The sequence below is a fragment of the Colias philodice genome, chromosome 23 (assembly GCF_061535455.1).
Source record: "Colias philodice isolate Cphi_HAF_F1 chromosome 23, ilColPhil1 Martin Lab GWU primary, whole genome shotgun sequence".
NCBI lineage: Eukaryota > Metazoa > Arthropoda > Insecta > Lepidoptera > Pieridae > Colias > Colias philodice.
Window position 1 is genome coordinate 7,877,358 of NC_143108.1, and position 10,839 is coordinate 7,888,196.

Sequence of the window (10,839 nt, forward strand, 5' to 3'; positions counted from 1 at the left end):
TGAATTAAAATCAAAGCTATGTATATGTTGTCCTCATTATTTTCTGATCAGATTGTACATCCCAATGCGAATGCATTACTTAGTTAAATGGTATAATATACAATTAAGAACATCCAAAAATAAAGTGTCCACGTAAATAATATTTAGCAGTGCAATATCTGTAATTATATATTTATGAACAAATAATTACATCAGATTTAATAATCGCAATTATTTTGAAGGTACATATGAATAAATGATTTCATCATAATATTAATAATCAAAATTGTTTTATTTCCCATTTGTTGCAACCCTAGCGTATTTTCGTGTGGCAGCGTAAGTACCTACGCTGGCGGCGGCATCGCGCGACATCAAAGGCGATTCCTTACTGTAGGAAATAATATTGTAATACTGTGATATTATGATCACATTATGATGCTATGCTGTGATCTTATTGATACGAGCACGAGTGATAAGCCAAAAAATTGAAGTTATGTATTATCTACGGAGTTCCCAAAAAATGTTTTAAAACAACGCGGTTGCTATGGCAACGTTTAATCATTCCAATCAATTTTCTACAAATATTTAATTTTACAAGAATGGCTTGTAACGAGAACGTAATAAAAAATATAGCAAACGAAATAGCAAGAAATTGTCAAGCGCAAAATGTTACAGTCGACCCAGAGTTCGTTATATATTTGATAGATTTGCTTTTACTAAATCCGAAGTATGGAAAGTTATTTGCGCGAACTATTAGCAGGAATAATTTGGAGTATTTCGTCACGGAATGTGTTTCGATGCTCATAAGTAAGTACATTTTTCCAACTTTATAATATTTTAAGATCTTAGCCTAGTACTTCGATGGTTGGAGTCCTTGACCACCAAATGGTGCCGATCCGATTCACTTCCCACTTCTGACATAAATTTATTGTGCCATGCCGTGAGGTGCCAAACTGCCAAACTCATCGTAGATAAAGTCGTTGCAATTTTCTAGTCTAGCTGTTCAATAAATTAAAGAACTCCCGACTACATCATTCTGGAAAAGTCATCCTGATGACCTTCAAACTACTGCGGCTGAACAAATTTTCATAAATCAGCTTACAACACTCGATTAAATCACCTTTCTAACAAAAAAAAAAAATCAAAATCGGATCACCAGTTTGGGATTTACGATGCCACAATTCACAAACACACACACGTCAAACTCATAACCTCTCCTCTTTTTGCTTCGGGCGTTAAAAAGACATGTGTTTAGCTTTGTTTAAAAAAAAAAGTAAAAACTAGATCTTTATTAGCACTTGACTATTAAAAAAATGTCTGACTTCAAATTTCAGAATGTGAAACATCAATAAACACACTGAAAATGCAGTATACAATGCAGTCGAACTACGACAAACTGCAAGCTCTAATCGACAAACATCTAGATTCGATTAACAGTTGTCTCCGGCCGCTGGTCAGTGAAATACTGGATGAGGATCCTGATGATGAAGCCGCTTATAAGAAGCTGTTCAGGAAAATGTCCATTTATATTATATTGGCGAGCGGTCTGGGAAACCCGGGCAGTATTGTGGTAGGTTAAACTAAAATAATTAGGTAGAAACCTATGTATCTGTTGAAATGTCAAAATGTGTGATTTAAACATTTGGCTGATACCTACTCATCATAGCTTCGCGAGTTGAGAAAACTATTAATAAGTTGAGCGTATTTTTTATGAGTTGAGTTTATTATTTGGAAATGGAATACTTCGTTTACGGGCAGCACATTTTATATTTTAATTAATATCATAGACTAATTCTATTAGTCCATGTTAATATTAAGACGCCAGGCCATTTAATTAATAATAATTTAGTTGGTTAGTTTCTAAAATGAAAAAAACTGACTTATAAATTCTTGAAATTAACTATTCCAGACATTAAAAGAAGGCATGTCAGCATTAGAGAGCGTATTTTCATTAGACGATCTGCGAATTTTCACATCGTTGCCGCGCAACGAGAAATTAGTACAATTGAATTATTTGATGCATGTCGCCTCTGGAGTGCGCCTCTTCAATAGAGACTGTAAGAAGGGAGGTGAAGGTATACCGGATTGTAAGTAAATTATGGATATTATCAAACGTATGTTAAAGGAGGCAAATTAGATGGGATTCAAATGTTTGAAATACCTATCGATCAGAAATAGTACCTAACTAACTACTACCTATAGATAAACATATAATTTAATTATTTACATATTTTCAAAATTTGTTTAACAATTTTTGCGTTTGTTAATCTTATATATAAAAATGAATTGCAAAATGTGTTGGTAAGCGCATAACTCGAGAACGGCTGAACCGATTTCGATAATTCTTTTTTTATTATATTCCTTGAAGTACGAGGATGGTTCTTATGTAGAGAAAACGTAAATATTATGTACCACGGGCGAAGCCGGGGCGGACCGCTAGTTACAAAATACAAATAAACAATCAGTCATTCTCTTTTTATTCTTTAAAGTGTAGCAGCCATTTGTAGCTTAAATTTACGTCAATCCACCCATATTTTTGACTTATTACACCTACCTTTTCTACGAGTATACTTGTTTAGCTCTTAGTTTCTAATCCTGTATTTAGTGTGCAATAAAGAATTGTTCATTCATTTATACATATGTATTATCCATGCACTCTACCAGTGCCCTTCAACCTAGTGGACGCTGGCAAAGCGTGCCTAGCGTCGCTGTCCAACTCACTGATCGCTGTGATGCAGCGCGTCAACTCGCTAACCACGGCGATAGCGGACGCGCTGTGCGTGCACGACGAGACGGGGAATGTTCTTATAGATGTACCGGCGAACGGCGCTGTCACTGAGTTAGTAGTGTTTTATTTAGTACTAGATTTCCGCCCGCGGCTTCGCCCGCGTTTTCAAAGGAAAACCCGCATAGTTCCCGTTCCCGTGGGATTTCCGGGATAAAACCTATCCTATGTGTTAATCCAAGTTACCCTCTATATGTGTGCTAAATTTCATTGTAATCGGTTCAGTAGTTTTTACGTGAAAGAGTAACAAACATCCATACATCCATACATCCATACAAACTTTCGCCTTTATAATAGTATTAAGATTAAGATAAGATTAAGATTATGTTAACAGTGACGCTAATAGTGCGGTCACTGAGTTAGTTGTTCATTGCAATGCTCCTCAAAGTAGAATCCCAAATAGTTAATTAACTTTTTCAAAATACATATATCATATCATGTGTGTTATAGATAAATATAATATAAACATAGGCATCCTCTGTCTCTTGAACCTATCTATTAAAAAATATAAAGTCAAAATCCGTTGTGTTGTTTTGCATCTTAGCTTAAATAGGGACAGGCAGTAGGAATCGTCAACTGACTTACTGTTTTATACCTAAGTAGTAAATAATAATTACGATGAAAAAGAGTGTACTGTACTAATTACACTTAAAAACATTCTAGAAAGGACTACAAGCAAATATTCGAGCTGCTAGCGTTCAACCGTCAATACGAAGTATACATTCGCAAATTATTAGCTGACGTTGAGACGATGGTGCTAAGCGGAACACAACAAGTTGAGAAATTCCGCTTGGTGCTGGAGGAACTACACGCGGCCGTTAAATATAAAGCTGCTGTGCCTATTATTACTGTTTTTGTAAGTTTATTTGTAACTGGACTAACTAGATATCTAAGTTTTATTTCTTTACAGGATATTATCCAAGAATAGTTTAGTTTTTACGACGCACCTGGACGTCCTTTTTTTTGAAAAGAGCGAAGTTTATATAGCCTTTACAGTCATAATTTGCTTTTAATTACTCCTCAAAAATGTTTTAACTTTAAAAATAAAAAATTGATAAGATAATAATTTTCCACATACCTACTGTCATATAATATTATAATATTAGATGCTAACTATAGGTACCTCTCATTATTATTTATAAAATTAAGTTGTTTAGCGAAAATAAACTTTTGCCCCAGCCTCTGTTCTCTCGAGTGTGGCAAGTATGGCGCTCTATGCAGAACATCATGTATCTGGTGTCCACAGTTAACAAGCTGATGATCAGCCTTGGCCTCATACAGGAACAGATGAAGGTAGGAAGTAGGAATATTAAAAAAAAGCAATAAAATAATATAAAAATCCTTTATTGAAAAATTATACAGACTCCTAATATAGCTTTCGCTGTGTTTCAGAGGTCTATAAAAGTTCAATAGCAAATTTCTAAAATATTATAGAAATGCAATAGTAAATGGGTTATATTATATGTTGTTTATGTATACTATTGTGGTGGCCTAGCTCACCTAGCTGTTAGCCCCTGTCGCCGAAGGTGAACGGTGCCCACCGTTGGGTTTTAGTGGGTATGACTTCCTGCGAGTCCCAGTCCCCCTCATACAGCAAAACTTTAGAGGGGATGCGTAAAAGCATTTACCAATGTTAAAAAATAAGGTATAAGTACTATTGTGGTGGAATTTGAAGAAGATTAATCCCAGTTTTATAAAAATACTGACGGTCCGCCCCGGCCGCGGCATCGTCTGGCCGCCGAATTTTTAAATGGTTCCAGTACTTAATTCTTGAAATTAGCGCGTTCAAACAAACCAACTCTTCGGCTTTATATCAATAAGCTTGTAAAGAAGTGTAGATAAAGTATAAAATAATAAATAAAAACTTATTTTAGACATAAATTTTATTATAATTTCCTCTCAAAAACCAGGTACCATACAGTCTAGTACAGTCAATGCTCAAAGGTCGCACAATACTATCGGACCAAGACCGCTCATCGCGCGTGAGCGTGGATGAGCGAGTTTCGCTCGGCTCGCTCAAGAACTATGTGTGCGCGGACACGCTGAGCGCGGGACGGGAGCATGTGCGGGTGAGCGATGGCTTAATATGAAGATATTTGACAATAATTAGAAACATAAAAGATAGAAAAATTGACAGAAAAGCAATAAACGTTTTATTTACCTACTAATACTTTTTTGTACACAGGAAAGATTAAGTTAAAAACACGGTCAGATTACTCTTAATCTTTTTGCCCGCTGTGACTAAAACCTAATTAATTATAATATTATACTAAAACCTTCAATATAATCCGTTGCACAGTTTTAAAGATCTAAGAATACACATATTATGTATACAGACATTAGGACAGGACAGGACATGTAGGTATATTTTGTTATTGACGTGAAGTAACATAAACTAATACGCGTAATCAATATATCTTTTTCCATAGTTTCTAGGTTTTTGCGCGCTGTGTCTAACCGTGGGTGCGTTAGTTCCCAGCAACATGAAGATGGGTCTCATCAAGTGCAAGGGGGAGCGGTACGGATTCTGTTCCGTCAAAATGGCCGCTCGGTTCAGTAAGGATCCACAACGGTTAGTTTATTTATTACACGTTGAGATACTAAAAATTAAGTACTATACGAATCCATTAAGAATAGGAAAACTAGTGATCTTTAGGGTGCTTTTTCATTAATTAAATACGAGAATGTGCAGCGAGGAATGTGTTTGTAAATAAACAATCATACCGCTTCATTTAATTTGAAGTTTGAAGCGATTAGCGTTTGTAGCGATACTGATAGTGGCTCTAGTGTAATTTATTTTTATATATAATTTAATTAGGAATATATTGCGATTTTTGTAAAATATTTTAATTTCTCTCCAATTATTAGTAGTTATTTTTTTAGTTTAATTTGTAAATACTAAATAGAAATAAAAAAAGTTATGAACTTTATTTGCCGCCCTAGGCCTACTCAGCCTGCTGGTAAACCCGCTACTGGCCCTAGTGCTACAATTCGCCAAGCATAACTACAAAATTTATATTTTCGGGAAAAGTTTGATTAACATACCATTAATTATTAATAACTGACCGGTTGGCTTGGTTGGTAGTGGCCCTGCCTTCCAAGCCAGAGGTCGTGGGTTCGATTCCCACCCGGGGCAAATATTTGTGTGATGAACATGGATATTTGCTCTGTGTCTGGGTGTTGATTATCTATATAAGTATTTATTTAAAATTATATATGTATGTTTATCAGCCATCTGGTTTCCATAACACAAAAGAAAGCTTAGTATGGGATCAGATCGTGCCGTGTGTGAAATTGTCCAGGAAATATTTATATTATACTAGCGGTCCGCACTGGCTTCGCCCGTGGTACATGCTTACGTTTTCTCTACATAAGAACCATCCTCGTACTTCAAGGAATATAATAAAAAAAGAATTATCGAAATCGGTTCAGCCGTTCTCGAGTTATGCGCTTAGCAACACATTTTGCGATTCATTTTTATATATAAGAAGATTTATATCATTCAAGCCTCATAAACAACATAAAAATTAACAACAGCTACGTGAACGAAGTGTTACAACACGCTCGCAACAACCCGCACTTAATCAACTTGCTGGACGTAGCGGGCGCCGTGCGTGCGGTGCGACATGTCGACACACTCGTCGTGAGAACACAGCCTAAGAGTTTGTGTTTTGTATATTATGCTTGTATTTGTATTGTATTTATTGTTTAGATATTTCCTGTAATTATTTATAATAATGATAATCTTGACTTTTAACAAGTTTCACTGCGTGCATCGCGATGAAACATGCATTCGATTTATCTAGCTTAAAGATTGCAAATAAGTAGTTATTCCGTTTTCCTAAACCTTTAGAACATAGTTACCACTTTTGACTTATTTACAAATTATAAAAGAATATTAAAAATTAGATCACGAGGCGGGATTCGAACCCACGTCTTCGCCATTCCGTGGCGATGTTTATTTATTTACAATCCTTCTGTTACAAAAGCAACAAGTGAATCTTAAAATGTTAATTAAAAACTAATAAATTTTGTGCAAAAGGCGGTCTTCTTGCTATACAACAATCTCTGCCAGGCAACATATTACAGACTGCAATAGATAGTTTATCATAATTCATAGCCATGTAAAAAGAAAAGCACTTGAATGACGAACTTTTTTCAACTTTTGAATACAGCGAAAGTGTGCGACAAGGACATACAGACAGAAGCTCATCCAGTAGACGGTTACATCGAGAAGAATTACACCTGGGACATGTGGGAGTGGAAACGACGCGCCTGTCAATGGGTATGTTTAATAATAGGTACATATGTGTATAAATAGGTTTCATTTAATTGTGGCACAGAATAATAAGTAGTACCTAGCTAATTGTGGTAATAAATCTCTTGCTCCCTTTTGTAATTCTACATTCTGCAAATAAAGAAATTTGAATTTGAATTTGCTATCTTATCTTACTATACTATCCTATCCTACTAATATTATAAATGTAAAGTTTGTGAGGATGGATGTACGTGTATGTATGTTTGTTACTCTTTCACGCAAATACTACTGAACCGATTACAATGAAACTTAGCGCACATATAGAAGATAGCTTGGATTAACACATAGGTTTTATCCCGAAAATCCCACCGGAACGCTAGTTTTACATATTTTTGCAAAAAATATTTTAAATTATAATTAAAAAAATGACGCGAATTTAAGGGCTAAGCTATTTCTGTATTTGATGTAAAGCTCATCCTATTTGTATGAAATTGAGCATTCAGTTACTAAAACAGCATTTCAATTGCATTTAAAATTATATTTTCAGGCAACAATAGTGAACTGTCAAACGCATTCGACGCAAACGAATTACAGTCACTTGCGCTCCGAGATACAATGTCAAACGTTCGAAGCGCGCGACAAATGTCAACAGACTAAAAAAGATTGTGGGATTAATACCATCCCCAATAATGTGTTCTTATGGGGTTTGCGGGGACAAGTGGGGTACGGGCAACATTCTATGGGATTGGTTGAGGGGTGCACGGAAAAGAAAAAAGGTATTATGGGTTTAGTATGAGTATATTGTGGTAGATTCTTTAAACGCAAATGGAATGAAAGATTATTACATAGTATTTTATTGTATGTATATTTAGGATTTTATTGTATTCAATATAAAATGTATTCATGCCGAAAGAACCTCGAAAACAAGAAGCTTATATCTAATACTAATACAACTTGCCAAGTTAGGTGTGAAAGGGATAAAAAAATATACAGGCGTCATTCAACGTCATATTTTCTGGTTACAAGTTAATGTTCATATAAAAAATATATAGTGCAATCTCCAGTGTATTAGATATAAGCTTCTTGCTCGAAAATAATCATTCATTGACATAAGAAATTGCTCTAAAATTGAGGGTACTCTGTAAAAATGTAATATAATATAATTATTGTTTTATTTCTAGCGCAAGTTGTATCTGTGTGCAGTTGGCCGTGCATTACGAGCGATGACGTCACAACTGTTGAAGAATGATAATATTATGAATAGTTTTTCGATTAAATATATGTATTGATTTTGAAAAGTGTGTTTTATTTCTATATTAGTGTTCAATAGTAAATCAACGGTAAAGATTGTGTATGAATATTTGGGCATTATCTTAATTCTAAAATTACTTAAAAAGGGTTTTAAATAAAACAAGATGGTACCGATTTAAAAATTTATTAACAAAAATTATAATTTCCATTCAATCATAATAAATCTATACTAGCCTACTTATTCTATATGTTAACGTATTAAATCCAAGATGGACGAACAAAAATACTTCATGTACCAATTTTGAGTAAATTTGACATTTAGTACAGACTTACAAAATATTTATTCAATCAGACGCTACACGTTTTGCAAAACTCCATTATTTTTATGTACATAGATACAAAAAAAAATATTTGTCACTCCTTAAAACTGCATCAGAGCAACATTTTGACATTTAACATACAAAAAATTGCCTATTACCATGCAATTTCATTTTTTGTCTTTAATATTGAAGAAAAAAATGTTTAAAAATGCTTTGAAATCCTTATAGATTATTTTTTGTCACTTATCCTGTACTAAAATGTCACCAAAAACGCGTCCATTTCACTTAACATTTACAAGCGAATTCTTAAACGACTCTAAAAGCTAAGTAATTTAAGAATTCGAGCTCAGAGTGCGAAACTTAAACTATCTTCAACGCGTGATAAGTCTATGAGCTATTATTGCAGAACTAAATGTATTTTAATATTAAAATGCATATGCCTTGAACACATGTTAAAGAAGGCGGTATTCACGAAGCGAAACGGAGTGAAAAAATGTAAAAAAAGTAAGATGATTTTTTTATAATTTTACGATAAATATGTCTCTTATAAACACATACAAAAAGAAAGAGATACAATCTCTTAATACATTCGTTATGCCGTTTCTTTTCGATATTACATTTTTTTAAACGATACTCAACTTTAACTGTCTTACCACAAAAACCTTAGACAGGGTTAACTTTAAGCGCGGGTTCTCTTTAATCTGGTTTTGTCGTATTTCACAAAGACAACTATTAAAGTGACAGATCCCTGGTTTAAAGTTGGACTGGACTGTGTTTAAACTGGACTGTGTTTAAATTGTTTTGTGGTAAGACCATATTATGTTGTACCACAATACTCAATATCCTTGAGTTAAACTCAAAATTGAATATCATTTGTGTATCTCAAAATCCCCACACCGTTTCGTTTCGCGTAATGGATACTTAACCATTTGTGATTTGACCTATTTAAGAACCTTAACTAGATGGCGCTCAAACGAGCTCAGATAATAAAAAAAAATACCAGCATTGAAAAAAATATCATTTTCTATATGGCAATACCAATTCGGTGGTTGGGATTTTACGGTGGTTCTATTGTCATGAATTATTTTTTTCATTTGTTAAAGATAGTCTAGACAAAAAGTGCCAAATAAACCAACTTCGTCTGACTTATATCTAAAAATAAATTTGCACATTGTTCTTAATTTCGCTATCCTATAACAGTAAAATAGTTGTAGGACATTCATGCAAAAAAACTATTATGTTAGTAAAGTAACATTTAAAATAAAAACCGGCGTCTCTCTTATATTTTATTTATATAAAATGCACATATATTTTGTACACGATTGCTATCAAAACTTTGGATTTTCTATTTACCAAATTCGCAATTGACTAAAGTAGAGTGTTGCCAGATTCGAAAAAAAATCTCATGTTTTTATTACTCTGATGATAATTGGAATCACTGATTTCTATGCTTGAGGCAACACTATATTTTAGTTCTCAAATGTAAACCTAACTTAATCTATTGGTGTATATAATAGGAATTTATTGCGCAAAGGTGTATATTAAGATTTTTCAGCCTCAAATATTACGATGCAAAAATAGCTTTTTGTATGTTTTTAGAAATACGGCTTGACACGCTGCCGCGTGTCTAGATTTTGCGTGTGTTGCGCGTGTTTAGCCACGGGACAAAGCAAGTGATCATAACAATAGGTTTTAACTTTTAACACAACTTTTATGAAACAAATTCCCATTATATGTATTGAACAAAGTCGAACGATAAAAACTTACAATACGTCCACGTTTAAAACATCGTACCGTTGTACATTTACATAGCGACGACATTTTGTCGGATGCTATAAAAGTATCGCTACAAATTGTCATATTTTTGGTACAATTCACAAAATGTAGCATTTACACCCGACGATAATTCATCGTATATTTTTGAAAAAAGATTTTACTGTTTCCATCATAGTTAAACGACATTTGGTCGTAGCATTTACATTCAACGACAAATTATCGTGTGGTTTTGAATACACGATAATATTGTCGTATCTACCAGTATTCGTTTATTTTTAAAATATTTTACTAATAAAAGAAAATAAACTTAATTGCTTTTTGTTTTTATAATCATTTTAACAATCCGATATACAATTATTGAACATGTATTCTATAATCTGGATAACACACAATTACGCATTATATATCTTATTCACACGAAATAAAGCACAGTTTCCAATGTCAAGCAGTTAAATGCACTATTATGAAAA

The 10,839-nt window shown here is 33.7% G+C and overlaps 1 protein-coding gene across 1 annotated transcript; it reads left to right on the plus strand.

The window, feature by feature from the left end:
• Window positions 1-1,416: 1,416 nt before the first annotated feature.
• Window positions 1,417-8,300, plus strand: LOC149478157 (cilia- and flagella-associated protein 206-like). The gene is made up of 11 exons (XM_089709995.1): window positions 1,417-1,549; window positions 1,889-2,066; window positions 2,644-2,818; window positions 3,428-3,620; window positions 3,944-4,057; window positions 4,675-4,833; window positions 5,194-5,336; window positions 6,302-6,426; window positions 6,940-7,049; window positions 7,570-7,798; window positions 8,204-8,300. Exons 1-11 carry the CDS (start codon window positions 1,496-1,498, stop codon window positions 8,269-8,271), a joined length of 1,548 nt encoding a protein of 515 aa, XP_089566121.1. The 5' UTR covers window positions 1,417-1,495; the 3' UTR covers window positions 8,272-8,300.
• The last annotated feature ends 2,539 nt before the right edge of the window (window positions 8,301-10,839 follow it).